Source organism: Bombina bombina, chromosome 9, assembly GCF_027579735.1.
Source record: "Bombina bombina isolate aBomBom1 chromosome 9, aBomBom1.pri, whole genome shotgun sequence".
NCBI lineage: Eukaryota > Metazoa > Chordata > Amphibia > Anura > Bombinatoridae > Bombina > Bombina bombina.
This window is the reverse complement of record NC_069507.1, coordinates 15,108,535-15,125,671: the sequence shown is the minus strand read 5'-3', so window position 1 is coordinate 15,125,671 and position 17,137 is coordinate 15,108,535. Positions and strand designations below refer to the sequence as shown.

The 17,137-nt window shown below is 42.8% G+C and overlaps 1 protein-coding gene across 2 annotated transcripts in view; it reads left to right on the top strand.

Moving 5' to 3' along the window:
* FAM149B1 (family with sequence similarity 149 member B1) overlaps positions 1–17,137 on the top strand; it is an 88,230-nt gene that overhangs the window by 27,533 nt on the left and 43,560 nt on the right. The window contains exons 8-15 of one of the 2 annotated variants that reach the window (XM_053691897.1): positions 4,247–4,434; positions 5,125–5,258; positions 6,624–6,662; positions 7,325–7,437; positions 9,396–9,614; positions 10,883–10,997; positions 11,266–11,370; positions 11,482–11,554. In XM_053691897.1, the coding sequence (XP_053547872.1) occupies positions 4,247–4,434; positions 5,125–5,258; positions 6,624–6,662; positions 7,325–7,437; positions 9,396–9,614; positions 10,883–10,997; positions 11,266–11,370; positions 11,482–11,554 (986 nt within the window). The remainder of the gene's footprint in view (positions 1–4,246; positions 4,435–5,124; positions 5,259–6,623; positions 6,663–7,324; positions 7,438–9,395; positions 9,615–10,882; positions 10,998–11,265; positions 11,371–11,481; positions 11,555–17,137) is intronic. The other variant, XM_053691898.1, reaches the window with a different exon arrangement.

The window sequence follows — 17,137 nt, the reverse complement described above, 5'->3', positions numbered from 1 at the left end:
CATGCTGAATTTGTCACACTCCTCCTCCTCCTAATGTCACACTTAGACTTATGCTGAATTTGTCACACTCCTCCTCCTCCTAATGTCACACTTAGACTCATGCTGCATTTGTCACACTCCTCCTCCTAATGTCACACTTAGACTCATGCTGAATTTGTCACACTCCTCCTCCTAATGTCACACTTAGACTCATGGTGAATTTGTCACACTCCTCCTCCTCCTAATGTCACACTTAGACTCATGCTGAATTTGTCACACTCCTCCTCCTAATGTCACACTTAGACTCATGCTGAATTTGTCACACTCCTCCTCCTAATGTCACACTTAGACTTATGCTGAATTTGTCACAATCCTCCTCCTCCTAATGTCACACTTAGACTCATGCTGAATTTGTCACACTCCTCCTCCTCCTAATGTCACACTTAGACTCATGCTGAATTTGTCACACTCCTCCTCCTAATGTCACACTTAGACTCATGCTGAATTTGTCACAATCCTCCTCCTAATGTCACACTTAGACTTATGCTGAATTTGTCACAATCCTCCTCCTAATGTCACACTTAGACTTATGCTGAATTTGTCACAATCCTCCTCCTAATGTCACACTCATGCTGAATTTGTCACACTCCTCCTAATGTCACACTTAGACTCATGCTGAATTTGTCACACTCCTCCTAATGTCACACTTAGACTCATGCTGAATTTGTCACAATCCTCCTCCTCCTAATGTCACACTTAGACTTATGCTGAATTTGTCACAATCCTCCTCCTCCTAATGTCACACTTAGACTCATGCTGAATTTGTCACACTCCTCCTCCTCCTAATGTCACACTTAGACTTATGCTGAATTTGTCACAATCCTCCTCCTCCTAATGTCACACTTAGACTCATGCTGAATTTGTCACAATCCTCCTCCTAATGTCACACTTAGACTTATGCTGAATTTGTCACACTCCTCCTCCTAATGTCACACTTAGACTTATGCTGAATTTGTCACAATCCTCCTCCTCCTAATGTCACACTTAGACTCATGCTGAATTTGTCACACTCCTCCTCCTCCTAATGTCACACTTAGACTCATGCTGAATTTGTCACACTCCTCCTCCTAATGTCACACTTAGACTCATGCTGAATTTGTCACAATCCTCCTCCTCCTAATGTCACACTTAGACTTATGCTGAATTTGTCACACTCCTCCTCCTAATGTCACACTTAGACTCATGCTGAATTTGTCACACTCCTCCTCCTCCTAATGTCACACTTAGACTCATGGTGAATTTGTCACACTCCTCCTCCTAATGTCACACTCATGCTGAATTTGTCACACTCCTCCTCCTAATGTCACACTTAGACTCATGCTGAATTTGTCACAATCCTCCTCCTCCTAATGTCACACTTAGACTTATGCTGAATTTGTCACACTCCTCCTCCTAATGTCACACTTAGACTTATGCTGCATTTGTCACACTCCTCCTCCTCCTAATGTCACACTTAGACTCATGCTGAATTTGTCACACTCCTCCTAATGTCACACTTAGACTCATGCTGAATTTGTCACAATCCTCCTCCTAATGTCACACTTAGACTTATGCTGAATTTGTCACAATCCTCCTCCTCCTAATGTCACACTTAGACTTATGCTGAATTTGTCACACTCCTCCTCCTAATGTCACACTTAGACTTATGCTGAATTTGTCACAATCCTCCTCCTCCTAATGTCACACTTAGACTCATGCTGAATTTGTCACACTCCTCCTCCTAATGTCACACTTAGACTCATGCTGAATTTGTCACACTCCTCCTCCTAATGTCACACTTAGACTCATGCTGAATTTGTCACAATCCTCCTCCTAATGTCACACTTAGACTCATGCTGAATTTGTCACACTCCTCCTCCTAATGTCACACTTAGACTCATGCTGAATTTGTCACAATCCTCCTCCTCCTAATGTCACACTTAGACTCATGCTGAATTTGTCACACTCCTCCTCCTAATGTCACACTTAGACTTATGCTGAATTTGTCACACTCCTCCTCCTAATGTCACACTTAGACTCATGCTGAATTTGTCACACTCCTCCTCCTAATGTCACACTTAGACTCATGCTGAATTTGTCACACTCCTCCTCCTAATGTCACACTTAGACTCATGCTGAATTTGTCACACTCCTCCTCCTAATGTCACACTTAGACTCATGCTGAATTTGTCACACTCCTCCTCCTCCTAATGTCACACTTAGACTTATGCTGAATTTGTCACAATCCTCCTCCTCCTAATGTCACACTTAGACTCATGCTGAATTTGTCACACTCCTCCTCCTAATGTCACACTTAGACTTATGCTGAATTTGTCACACTCCTCCTCCTCCTAATGTCACACTTAGACTCATGCTGAATTTGTCACAATCCTCCTCCTAATGTCACACTTAGACTCATGCTGAATTTGTCACACTCCTCCTCCTCCTAATGTCACACTTAGACTCATGCTGAATTTGTCACACTCCTCCTCCTAATGTCACACTTAGACTCATGCTGAATTTGTCACACTCCTCCTCCTAATGTCACACTTAGACTCATGCTGAATTTGTCACAATCCTCCTCCTAATGTCACACTTAGACTCATGCTGAATTTGTCACACTCCTCCTCCTAATGTCACACTTAGACTTATGCTGAATTTGTCACACTCCTCCTCCTAATGTCACACTTAGACTTATGCTGAATTTGTCACACTCCTCCTCCTAATGTCACACTTAGACTTATGCTGAATTTGTCACACTCCTCCTCCTAATGTCACACTTAGACTTATGCTGAATTTGTCACACTCCTCCTCCTCCTAATGTCACACTTAGACTTATGCTGAATTTGTCACACTCCTCCTCCTAATGTCACACTTAGACTCATGCTGAATTTGTCACACTCCTCCTCCTCCTAATGTCACACTTAGACTCATGGTGAATTTGTCACACTCCTCCTCCTAATGTCACACTTAGACTCATGCTGAATTTGTCACAATCCTCCTCCTCCTAATGTCACACTTAGACTCATGCTGAATTTGTCACACTCCTCCTCCTAATGTCACACTTAGACTTATGCTGAATTTGTCACACTCCTCCTCCTAATGTCACACTTAGACTTATGCTGAATTTGTCACACTCCTCCTCCTCCTAATGTCACACTTAGACTCATGCTGAATTTGTCACACTCCTCCTCCTAATGTCACACTTAGACTCATGCTGAATTTGTCACACTCCTCCTCCTCCTAATGTCACACTTAGACTCATGCTGAATTTGTCACACTCCTCCTCCTAATGTCACACTTAGACTCATGCTGAATTTGTCACACTCCTCCTCCTAATGTCACACTTAGACTCATGCTGAATTTGTCACAATCCTCCTCCTAATGTCACACTTAGACTCATGCTGAATTTGTCACAATCCTCCTCTTAATGTCACACTTAGACTCATGCTGAATTTGTCACACTCCTCCTCCTAATGTCACACTTAGACTCATGCTGAATTTGTCACACTCCTCCTCCTAATGTCACACTTATGCTGAATTTGAATAAATCTGTTATTACTGTTGTGGTTTACATGAAATGCGTTTCTGGCTGGTGTCTGCTGTGGCTCAGTGCTCATTGGGTGTAAATGTCTGATGCAGAGAGGCTGCGCTTGTGCTAAGTGTAAATAATGCTCAGATGGTTTGTAAAGCATCTTGCTTACTTGCGGTCATTATCCCTGAGAGTATGTGTAATGTCATGACTGTGTATTGTCACATAAGCCAGGAGGTGACAAATCGGGTTTTACTGTTGACTTTGTCCATACGAGCGTCACACTCCATTGCCGTTTACAGCTTCTCTGCTTTGCTCAGACTTTGTGTCAGAGGTGAAGGCAGTTGGTAAAGTGAGTTGGAACTATAACTGTGTGGTGCTGCCAGATAGGATGCATATTATTATGTTATTGCATTTATTGTCACAGCACACGATGTAATTATCCCAGGAGTCTCGGCTGACTCAGGCCCACGGAAGCTGTATTCACGCTGGCGCCTTACGATATCCAGAATAGGTTCTACTGTTTTTCTTTTTTACAAATGCTGACATTCTGGCTCTAAAACGAAACAAAAAACTTGTTGGTTAGTGAAATAAACTCAGTGTGCATTATGTAAATTTGCTCATCTCTGAAACAACGCTTCTCCTGGGCACGAGAAAGGGAGATTAGAGCCACAAACAATTTGGTTTTCTCTACAGGGATGATGAGCAGTTTGAGTGGTCAAGAGCATTTTCCCAGGGCAGCCTGAGGATGGGTTACCCCCCTATTTCACCCAAGTACTCCAGGAAGGAGGCGATTCTGTCGCACCTGTTTGATGACGTATGGAGAGATCTGGTGGGTTGCTTAGAGCAGCTGATACGCAGGTACTGGGAAGAGTCTGTTTCAGGTAAGTAAGCATCTATGTAACTAGCACTGGTAGCTTCTGCTCTTTAGTATGCTGCAATTTATATGACCCTTTGGGTAGAAGGTTCCTCTGTTTACAATCTTTTATTTTGTATAAAACATGTGATTTTATTAAAGAAAGGCATAATGTTTACATAAAAGGATAACATGCCTAGCCATGTGCACTGTGAATGTACGTTTTTATATAGCACATTTTGTATTATACGGATCTTGTACACTAGATATTAAATCTGATATGGAATATGCACTTGCTGTGTACACTGTAATCTTACGCAGACCCAGCGGTCCCCTCTGCAAATAAGCAGCTCCCCAGGACCGTATAATAATAATAATATAACTTAGCCATTTATACAATATAAGGTAAAGCCCAATAAATGTGCAATAGGGCTGTGCTCTATAGGGACGCTAGGCAAAGAGCAATATAGAAAGCTATTATACCTTAGGGCCTCTGATTGCTGTATCCTCACAATCCCCTGTTATAAAACACAGTTGGATGGGATAGGAGTTGTAAACTGCGGAAAACGTATATTTATATTAATTTTATGCAGAATAGAAATCACACATTTTGTAAATGGATCCTTTAAGCGAATGCGGCTACTTTACAGGTGCTGTGCATGTCCCCTAGCTGTACCAGGCTAGCGCTGTCCTTAAATGTGTCTGCTTTGTTCTATAGATGACATCAGACATGAGACCACAATTCCAATAACCAAAGTGGAACCTATTAACCCATATTCGCCTCTCCAGCGATTTCCATTTGTGTTGCCCCCAGTTCCTAATTCCAAGATTTCTCCCATCTCCCCCAATATGGTAAGAAAGAGGCGCTGGTTTGTATTTTTCTATTACTATAAAGACTGTGCTCCTCTCATACAGATTATGTACCTTATTAGCACCTTACCTGCTCTCTTAGACACACTGCTTGTTTTCTCTGTATACTACAGAACACTAGCATCTGCTGACAAATCTATATACCTGTGTATTAAACTAGCAGACCGATTATTTCACTTGAGATTATCTTCTGTTCCTGTCCAAAATAAAGTACTGCACAGGTTTACATTTTATGTTAAAGTCACATATTATTTATATATCACACAAAGAAAGTCCAGCACTCACTTACAAGCTCACAACTAAGATAAAAAGCAGCAATGGAAGAGATAGTTACCGCATCTGGCCAAATGGGAAAAGCCCAGGTACCTCGTCAAGGTCTCTTCCAAAAGCCTGGGTCCCTAAACAGCCACACAATGCAGGCTCACAACCAAACAACTGTGTAAAAATGAAGGGTGCACAGGCTTATGTAATCTCCCCAAACATATACAAAACACGGGAGGGGTCAGCACTCTCAGGCCTTGGCCTATGACCCTGTAACATGCACAGCCCTGGGTGCAAACCAGCACTCTCAGGAAGCTGCACTGTCACCAGAGTCACAGGCAGTTAACCCCAGGCAGGCCTGGGTGCAAGGCCCAAACAGGGAAAATTACAAAAAAATAATACATTTATTTTCCCTGTAATTTACACAGTTGTTTGGTTGTGAGCCAGCATTGTGTGGCTGTTTAGGGACCCAGGCTTTTGGAAGAGACCTTGACAAGGTACCTGGGCTTTTCCCATTTGGCCAGATGTGGTAACTCTTCCATTGCTGCTTTTTATCTTAGTTGAGCGCTTGTGAGTGAGTGCTGGACTTTCTCTGTGCTATATTAATGTATTATTTTTTTTGTAATTTTCCCTGTTTGGGCCTTGCACCTAGGCCTGCCTGGGGTCACTCTGGTGACCGTGCAGCTTCCTGAGAGTGCTGTTTTGCACCCAGGGCTGTGCTTGTTACAGGGCCATAAGGTGTGTACCCGGTCCAGCCTGAGAGTGCTGACCCCTCCCGTGTTTTGTGTATGTATACAGTATATATATTGTATATAATTTAAATGTAAAGATTCCTCACACACACACTTTGTTTTTACTCACTGTGTAACAGATTTGTGCATTAACTGATTGTATTATGGTACAGAAGATAATTAAATCTGTGATTAGTTGGTGTCTCTACACCATCAGGATTTCTCAGTGTAGTAAATACTCACTAAATAATGCTGTTATTTTCTAGCTGTAATCTCACTGTGTTTGTGCTTCTGATTTCGTCCTGTTTGCTGTCTCTAACTTCTGACTCTGCTTTGGCTTCTGTAATTATGTTAGCCCAGGAGGAAAAACAAACAGACTGGCAAACCCTCTCACGTATGTATTACTGACAACAATTACATGAGCTCACTGTTTGTGTTCTTTACTGGATCAGTTGTAACCACATTATATGTAAAATCCACACTTTTGTGCATAAATGAAGATTTGCCTTCTGATTAATATGTTTTTTAGTAACATTATTTTCCGTCATTACACTAATAGTTTTACACTTGCACATTAAAGAACCCAATTTTTTTCTTTCGTGAATCAGAGCATGAAATTATAAGCAACTTTCTAATTTACTCCTATTATCACATTTTCTTTATTCTCTTGGTATCTTTATTTGAAATGCAAGAATTTAAGTTTAGATGCCGGACCATTTTTGGTTTACAACCTGGGTTGTCCTTGCTGACTGGTGGATACATTCATCCACCAATAAAAAAAGTGCTGTCCAGAGGCTGAACCAAAAAAAATAGCTTAGATGCCTTCTTTTTCAAATAAAGATAGCAAGAGAACAAAGAAAATTTGATAATGGGAGTAAATTAGAAAGTTGCTTAAAATTGCAAGCTCTATCTGAATCACAAAAGAAAAAAAAATTGGGTTCAGTGTCCCTTTAATGTATTTTTCATCTTTTTGTTTCACACCCTACACCCTCTATACACTTCTAAGTAAAATGTTGCTGCTGAGTGGTAATCAAACGGTTGTAAATCTCTTTACAGAACAATCAGTCTCCAAGTGGAACTATAGTCAGTCCCAGACATTTGAATGACTTAATGGTGATTCATGGAATCCCGTTACAGCAAAGAAACCTTCCTCTAATGGACAGAGTTCTGTAAGTCTGCGTTATTATTGCACAGACCATGTGGTACTCAATGTTCACACTAAGTAGACCGCTAATGCCCTGCATGTACACATGCCAAAGGTGTGCCCTTTTATATACACATTGCACAGACAATGCAGCCTTGTGTGTGCACGTTATACAGACAATGCAGCCTTGTGTGTGTGTGCACGTTACACAGACAGACAATGCAGCCTTGTGTGTGTGTGTGCACGTTACACAGACAGACAATGCAGCTGTGTGTGCACATTACAGACCGACAATACAGCCTTGTGTGTGTGCACGTTACACAGACAGACAATGCAGCCTTGTGTGTGTGCATGTTACACAGACAGACAATGCAGCTGTGTGTGCACATTACAGACCGACAATGCAGCCTTGTGTGTGTGTGTGCACGTTACACAGACAGACAATGCAGCCTTGTGTGTGTGTGTGCACGTTACACAGACAGACAATGCAGCCTTGTGTGTGTGCATGTTACACAGACAGACAATGCAGCTGTGTGTGCACATTACAGACCGACAATGCAGCCTTGTGTGTGTGTGCACGTTACACAGACAGACAATGCAGCCTTGTGTGTGTGCATGTTACACAGACAGACAATGCAGCTGTGTGTGTGCATGTTACAAAGGTTGTTTACACTCCCTTGTATGCATGCACTGCACAGATGGACTATACACCTATGTATGTTTATATGCACTGCACAGATGGACTATACACCTATGTATGTTTATATGCACTGCACAGATGGACTATACACCTATGTATGTTTATATGCACTGCACAGATGGACTATACACCTATGTATGTTTATATGCACTGCACAGATGGACTATACACCTATGTATGTTTATATGCACTGTACAGATGGACTATACACCTATGTATGTTTATATGCACTGTACAGATGGACTATACGCCTATGTATGTTTATATGCACTGTACAGATGGACTATACGCCTATGTATGTTTTATATGCACTGTACAGATGGACTATACGCCTATGTATGTTTTATATGCACTGTACAGATGGACTATACGCCTATGTATGTTTTATATGCACTGTACAGATGGACTATACGCCTATGTATGTTTATATGCACTGCACAGATGGACTATACGCCTATGTATGTTTATATGCACTGCACAGATGGACTATACACCTATGTATGTTTATATGCACTGCACAGATGGACATTATGCACTGCACAGATGGACTATACACCTATGTATGTTTATATGCACTGCACAGATGGACTATACACCTATGTATGTTTATATGCACTGCACAGATGGACTATACACCTATGTATGTTTATATGCACTGCACAGATGGACTATACGCCTATGTATGTTTATATGCACTGTACAGATGGACTATACACCTATGTATGTTTATATGCACTGCACAGATGGACTATACACCTATGTATGTTTATATGCACTGCACAGATGGACTATACACCTATGTATGTTTATATGCACTGCACAGATGGACTATACGCCTATGTATGTTTATATGCACTGTACAGATGGACTATACGCCTATGTATGTTTATATGCACTGCACAGATGGACTATACACCTATGTATGTTTATATGCACTGCACAGATGGACTATACACCTATGTATGTTTATATGCACCGCACAGATGGACTATACACCTATGTATGTTTATATGCACTGCACAGATGGACATTATGCACTGCACAGATGGACTATACACCCTTGTGTATATATGTATGCATGCACTGAACAGAAAGACCTACATCCCCTCGATTGTACGCACCATGTAGATAAGACTTTGTGGGGTAATGTACACCACATGCAGGACATATACCTCCTCGTTTTAAACCAAAGGATATGCACCTGTTGATGCTTGTAATGCCTTTTCGTTATGTCCAGTATGGCACTTGTCTTATGTTAGTGAATATGATTTGATTTTCTGCAGAGAATCTGGTGACAAATCACCTCTGAGACCCACATCAGCTGCCCTTATCTCTGGCAAATCCCGGCAAGGCCGCTCATTAGAGCACAGCACAGCTTCACTGTCACATAATGTTCCATCTGCCAGAAGACGCAACCCCCCTCGTACCTTACACCCCATTAACAACAATCCTTCCAGGTCTGCAACACCAAAAATAGAGGAAATCATCAGAGGAACAAGAATGTACGTGGTTTGTGGTATAAGCATTGCCTGATGTTTAATTGTTCATGATGGTAAAAGGGTGGCAACGCTGGGAACCTCTGTATGACGCTTTCACAGTTTTATATTATTTCACCTGTAGGAGCAAAGATTATCTGTGATTATGCAAAATGATCCCTAGTTTGTTTTAGTTGCATTCTGTGACTTCTTCTCAGACTGTGACCACAAACACGTCTACCATATAGAATACTCACTGTTATTAAAAGTAGAGATTAATAAATACAGATTTGTCATGTTGGTTTTAATGAGATTCAAACCGATGGTAAACCGTAACACTCACCCTATAGACCTCATACGGGTCACTCTTATTGCCTTGTAAGTACCTATGAGTTGTTGGTTTTCCCTGTAGACACTAAAGAAGCTCTCTAGCAAGGAGAATCTTGCAGGGCTGAGGTTACCATAGGAACACCCTGTGCTGATAACAGTTGTCGTTTTGGAATCTATACATATTAATGTTTTCAGTGCAGTTTAACTTTACTTTCCTACTGTACAAATGACACTTTCAATCAATTTAATGTGTATTTGGAGTCAACCTCACTAGCATACAGCATGGGGGAGAATATGACAGAAGCTGTTAGAAAAAGTCCCCTTTACACAAGGAACTTTTTGCCCAGCCAATTTGGTTTGAGGCATTAAAGGGGCAGTCTTGTCAAAATTAAAATATCATGCTTCAAATGGCATGCAATTTTAAACAACTTTCCAATTTACTTTTATCATCAAATTTGCTTTGCTCTCTTGGTATTCTTTATTGAAAACTAAACCTAGGCAGGCTCATATGCTAATTTCTAAGTCCTTGAATGCCGCCTTTTATTTAGGTGCATTTTGACAATTTGTCACAGCTAGACAGCGCTAGTTGTTGTGTTTTATTTATATATATATATATATATATATATATATATATATATATATATATATAGTGTGCTCACGTCCGTGGAGTTATTTATGAGTCAGCACTGATTGGCTAAAATGCAAGTCTGTCAAAAGAATTGAAATAAGGGGGTAGTCTGCAGAGGTTTAGCTACAAGGTAATCACAGAGGTAAAAAGTGTATTTATACAACTGTGTTGGTTACGCAAAACTGGGGAATGGGTAATAAAGGGATTATCTATCTTTTTAAACAATAACAATTCTGGTGTAGCCTGTTTTCTTTAAACTTGCATAGAAAGTTCCTGTTAACTTGAATTGTAGTGTCCTTTTGTGTACTTATCTGTTTTTGGTGACCTCTAAATACAGGTCAACTGCAAGTGACCAACTACCAGGTTCTCCTGTGCCATTTAATCGTAACAGTCTCCTCCCACCAATTGCTGCTTCTGATCCAGAGCATCCGCAAACATCACAGAGACGAACGGTAAAAGCTTAAGGAGATCTACAAAATATTAACGTGTTGAGGATAAGTCGCTCCTGTGTGTTGCCTGTAAAAAGCACAGAGACCTGAGCCAGGATATGACCCTGCTTAGTCTTTGGTGTATCCTGCATTATATGAAAAGTACTTACCTGCACAGTTAGTATTGGCTGCCTGGTGCAGTTTCATTGTGCACAGCGATACCGTCACACAGGTGGCTTAACATGAACCATATCTGATACATACTGTAGTCATTTCTGTTCTTTTGCTCCAGAGATCTCGATGTAATTCTGGCCGTGTGTGCAGTGCTACAGCTACACAGGAGAAACCAAACTTGCCTGACTGTAGCTCCAGGCCCAGCACAACAAACATGCTTTGGGTAATTCTAGTGCACACTTAGTGCCTCACTTGTTAGAGTATAAACATCTGAGGGATCAGTGTAAGTAATGTACATATCTGCAGTGAATTTAACAGCCTATCTCCCCCCCAGCCTGACACACCACTGGGCCGATCATTTGTAACGCCTGATCACATCCGAAACAGAAGAGGCTCTGATGGCACTGGTAAGAACACTTATTATTTTTTACCCAGTATAAATTCCTGGTACCATGGCTTTAGTTAGAAGAATAAATATGATTTGAGTATAGGGGGTAGGTGGCACTGTCGGAGCTCTCTCAATGTCCAGTCTATAATGGGATGTCAGTTGTCCACTTTTCATGTCACTGTCACTCTACTTAAGTAACTTTTAGGCTGGACATTGTGCACTGGACCCTTATTGCTTATGTTTTGTATTAGAAAATTCAATAGCAAGGTGTAATGTACATGACCAATTTGAAATTTAGCTATCCCCTTCCTTACTAACTTGTGTCACTAACTGTCTGTCTTTCTAATATTTCATCCTGGATGACCTCTCAATACCATAAGCTAAATCTCTTCAAAACTTTGCTCCTTATCTCTAGCCCTCCACTTTCTCTAGCTGTTGATGATAGTAACATCATTACCCCAACCAACATGCCCTATGACTTGGGGTTACACTTGACTCGGATCTCTCTTTCACTCCCCACATCCAGTCATTGGCCAATTCCTGCCGCATCCACTTTAAAAACATCTACAACATTCACCACTTCCTCACACAAGACACAACTAAGACTTTAATCCACTCATTTCCCGCATTGACTATTGCAACTCAATCCTCTCCAGCCTCCCTAGCTACTGTCTATCTCCCTTACAATCATGAATGCCTCTGCCAGGCTAATCTTCTTTACACGTCGCTCCTTATCTGCTGCACCTGTCTGCCAATCCCTTCACTGGCTTTCTCTAGCCTCCAGAATAAAACACAAAATCCTGACTGACAGACAAGGCTCTCAATAGCACTACTCTCCCTATATCTCAGACCTTGTCTCCAGATACTCTCCCTCCCGTCCCCTTTGCTCTGCTCATGACCTCCTTCTCTCCTCCTCACATTTGCGCCTACAAAAAATTTTCAGATTGGTCCCTATCTTGTGGAACTCTCTGCCTCGCTCTACATGACTCTCCCCTAGTTTTTAAACTTTCAAGTGCTCCTTAAAGACTCCACTGTTCAGGGATGTATACAACATACACTAACATTTTCTTATATTAGTTCCTCTCCACCTCTTGTCATCCCCTTGAACCCCCTTAGCATGTAAGCCTACGCGCCCAGCTGTTTTGTAGATCACTTGTACCTGATTTACAACAGTGAAACTCTTAGCAGGACCCTCTATTCATTTTTCTCTCATTGTCACCTTGCATATTAGATCCATGTTTTTCTGTTGGCACTCTACAAATAACTAACTGATAATATATAAATGGGATCAGTTCTCAAACCCACAAAGCATTTTCTGATTGAGCAGTTAATACCAAGTATACAGTTGATTTTAAATATTTTTCCATCTTAATATGAGGAGAGTCCACGGCTTCATTCCTTACTTGTGGGAATACAGAACCTGGCCACCAGGAGGAAGCAAAAACACCCCCCGCCAAAGGCTTAAATACCTACCCCACTCCCCTCATTCCCCAGTCATTCTTTGCCTTTCGTCACAGGAGGATGGCAGAGAAGTGTCGGAAGATTCGGAGTAGTCTCTTATGGAGAGTAGTACTCCGGTATGGGACTGGAGTTTTAAGTAGTCTTGTCAGCCTCTCAGTGAGAGCATTGACGAATCTGGAGATGCAGGGAGAGTGTTTCCGCGAAACCATCTAGACTCGGATTAACGGCTCCTAAGCAATTGGTGTTGATGAGTTTCACTGCCTGCTTCTGTCACTCAAGTCCATGTCAGGTACAACTTTTATATATAACTTGCTTTATTATGTTTTATGCTGCGATATGTGTGAGATGAGGTTCAGGCAGGTGTGGAACATTTTAGATTTTACTTTAGTTTTTGTGATAACTGCACGGACTGTTATTTGGCGTGTATCTCTCTTGGTGTAGGGGCGGTCTTGCATGGCACTCCATGTGACCAGCTGTTGTTTCATTGACTTCCTCTTTCCTGACCGTGCGGGTAACAGAAGAAGAAGCGGTTTCTCTGTGGGGCCTGGGTCATAGGAGGTGGTGAGTGCCCATTGGGGGTATAAAGGTGCCATTTATCTTGTTCTAGTGTCCATCTTAAAAGCGCAGGCTATGGAGGACTCTGATGCGTTAGAGGGTCCTCCCTCTTTTCCTAAAGCTAATACATGTTTTTATTGTTTGGAGGCTACGGTAAACCCGCCTGCTCAATTATGTTCCACATGCGTCAATAAGGTAGTTATATCTAAAAAGACAAAGATGTTTAGTACCACTGAGCTGTCCACTTCTGAGGGATCTCCGTCCCATGTTGTGCGTTCCCTGCAATCATCTCCTACTACACATGTAGCCTCCCATTGCACTGCTAATCCTCCTTCGGGAGGGGCCCTTTAACCGCCAGACTTTTCTGAACAGTTACAGACGGCAGTGTCTGCGGCCTTCAGTGCTTTACCTTGCCCTGCTAAGCACAAGCGAAAGGTTAAATATTGCTATCCTTCCCAGGGCTCATCTACCAATTTGTTGGATTTATCTGATACTAGATTACCCGCTGATGAACACGCCTCTGATAGTTCAGAGGAGGCTCTTTCTGGGTCGGAATCTGCTGCCTCTAAACCTCCGGCTGCGGAGGAACCAGATTTTAAGATTGAGCACTTATGCTTTCTGTTAAAAGGAAGTGTTGGCTACTTTAGAGGTTCTGGAACCTAAATTACCAGAGGAAACTTCTTTTCCTAAGCTTGACAAGATTTATGGGGACAGGGTGGTGCCACAGACTTTCCCGGTTCCTGTAAAGATGGCAAATATTATTAAGAATGAATGGGAGAGACTTGGATCTTCTTTTTCCCCTTCTTCTTTTTTCTTGGGGTCTGTACCTAAGGTGGATGGAGCTATCTCAATGCTTGCTAAAAGCACCACTATCCTGCTTGAGGATAGTTCGCCATTTAAGGAGCCCATGGATAAGAAGCTAGAAACTCTATTAAGGAAAATGTTTCAACACACGGGGTATTTGTTTCAGCCTGCAACGGCGGTTGCTGCGGTAGCTGGAGCTGCTACTATTGGTGCAACTCGCTATCGGAGATGATCGAGGTGGAAACTCCCCTCAACGAGATCCAGGAAAGAATTAGGGCCTTGAGGGTAGCTAATTCTTTCATCTTCTCTAATTCTTTCATGCAGATTATTCGCCTGAATGCAAAAACATCTTTTCTGTTCTAGCCCGTAGGGCTCTCTGGCTGAAGACTTCTAAATCTAGATTGCTTTCCCTTCCATTTAAGGGGAAGATTATTTTCGGTCCAGGCCTAGACTCTATCATATCCACGGTCACTGGGGGCAAAGGTGCCTTTCTCCGGCAGGATAATAAGAATAAACCTAAAGGACAAGGTCCTAATTTTCATCCCTTTCGCTCGGATAAATCCAGCAGCCCTCTAAAGCCTGATCAGTCCAAGGGAACTTGGAAACCATCTCAATCTTGGAATAAATCCAAGCAGAACAAGAAGCCTGCCAAAATAAAGTCGGCATGAAGGGTCGGCTCCCGATCCGGCGTTGGATCGTGTTGGTTCAGACTATCTCTCTTTGTGGAGGCTTGGTTGGGGGACGTGCAAGACCCTTGGGTTCTAGAGGTCATCGCTCAGGGTTACAGGATAGGTTTCAAATCTCATCCATCCAGGGGCAGATTCCTCTTATCAAACCTGTCTTCAAGACCAGAAAAACAAGAAGCTTTTCTAGGGTGCGTGAGGGATCTCTCCTCCCTAGGAGTAATTGTGCCGGTACCTCTATCAGAGAGAGGTCTAGGGTACTACTGAAACCTTTTTGTTGTCCCAAAGAAGGAGGGTACGTTTCACCTGATTCTAGACCTAAAGTGCCTAAACAAGTTTTTGTCGGTCACATCATTCAAGATGAAGACGATAAGGTCTATTCTGCCCTTAGTTCAAGAGGGGACAGTTCACGACTACGATATACTTGAATGATGCTTACCTACATGTGCCAATACACAAGGATCACTTAAAGTTCTTAAGATTCGCCTTTCTGGATCAGCACTTTGTGGCTTTTCCTTTTGGTCTGGCTACTGCTCCAAGAGTCTTTACGAAGGTTCTAGGGGCTCTGCTCGCGGTTGCAAGATCCAGAGGTATTGCAGTAGCGCCATACTTGGACAACATCCTGGTCCAGGCTCCGTCCTGCCGGCTGGCAGAAGACCATTCCAGAGCTCTTTTTCAATCTCATGGATGGAAGATAAACTTAGTGTTCTCTGGTGCCCAGTACCAGGGTGGAATTCCTGGGCACGATGATAGATTCAATATCCATGAGGATATTCCTTACAACCCAGAGACGTTACAAAATTACTTCCAATTGTCTTACCCTTCAGACCACCTCAAGGCCATCTGTGGCCCAGTGTATGGAGGTAATTGGGCTCATGGTGTCCAGCATATATATCATTCCATTCGCCAGGTTCCACCTCAGACCTCTTCAACTGTGCATGCTGAGATAATGGAAAGGCGACCACTCGGATCTGTCTCAACAGATTTCTCTGGACAACCGGTCGAGAGAATCGCTCTCTTGGTGGCTCTGTCTACATCGCTTGTCCCAAGGGAAATCCTTCTTGAGACCATCCTGGGAGATTGTGACTATGGACGCAAGTCTCTCAGGATGGGGAGCCGGTTGGGGTGCCAGGATGGCACAGGGCGGTGGACTTGAGAGGAATCTCTTCTCCCAATCAACATTTTGGAACTTCGAGCGATCTTCAATGCTCTGAAGGCTTGGCCTCTTCTGTGTTTGTCCCAGTTTATTAGATTCCAATCAGACAACATTACCTTGGTGGCTTACATCAACCATCAGGGGGGAACAAGGAGCTCCCTAGCAATGAGGGCAGTATCTCGGATTCTGGAATGGGCGGAGGCCCACAACTGCTTGCTGTCAGCGATCCACATTCCGGGTGTGGGCAACTGGGAAGCGAATTTCCTCAGCAGACAATCCTTTCATCCGGGAGAATGGTCTCTCCATCCCAAGGTGTTTGTGGAGATTTGCAACAGATGGGGGATGCCGGAGATAGATCTCATAGCGTCCCGACTCAATTCCAAGCTAACCAGATACGGGTCGCAGTCCAGGGATCCACAGACGGAGCTGATAGATGCATTAGCAGTGCCTTGGAGGTTCAATCTAGTTTACATTTTCCCTTTTACCACTTCTACCTCGAGTAGTGGCCCGCATCAAGCAGGAGCAAGCTTCGGCAATTCGAATTTCTCCATCATGGCCGAGAAGGGTGTGGTTTGCGGACCTGGTGGGGATGTCCTCATCTCCTCCATGGAGGTTACCTTGTTGCAGAGATCTGCTGGAACAGGGTCCTTTTGTTCATCAGAATCTAGATTCTCTGAGGCTGACTGCGTGGAGATTGAACGCTTAGTCCTATCCGAGAGGTTTTTCTGAGAGAGTGATTGATATTCTCATTCAAGCTAGAAAGCTGGTCACTCGTCGCATCTATCATAAGGTGTGGATGACCTACTTATTCTGGTGTGAGGAGCATGTATTCCCCTGGCATAAGGTCAGGGTGTCCAGGATTCTTTCTTTCCTTTCTCCAAGATGGTTTGGAGAAGGGACTTGCCACTAGTTCCTTGAAGGGTCAGATCTCGGCTCTATCTGT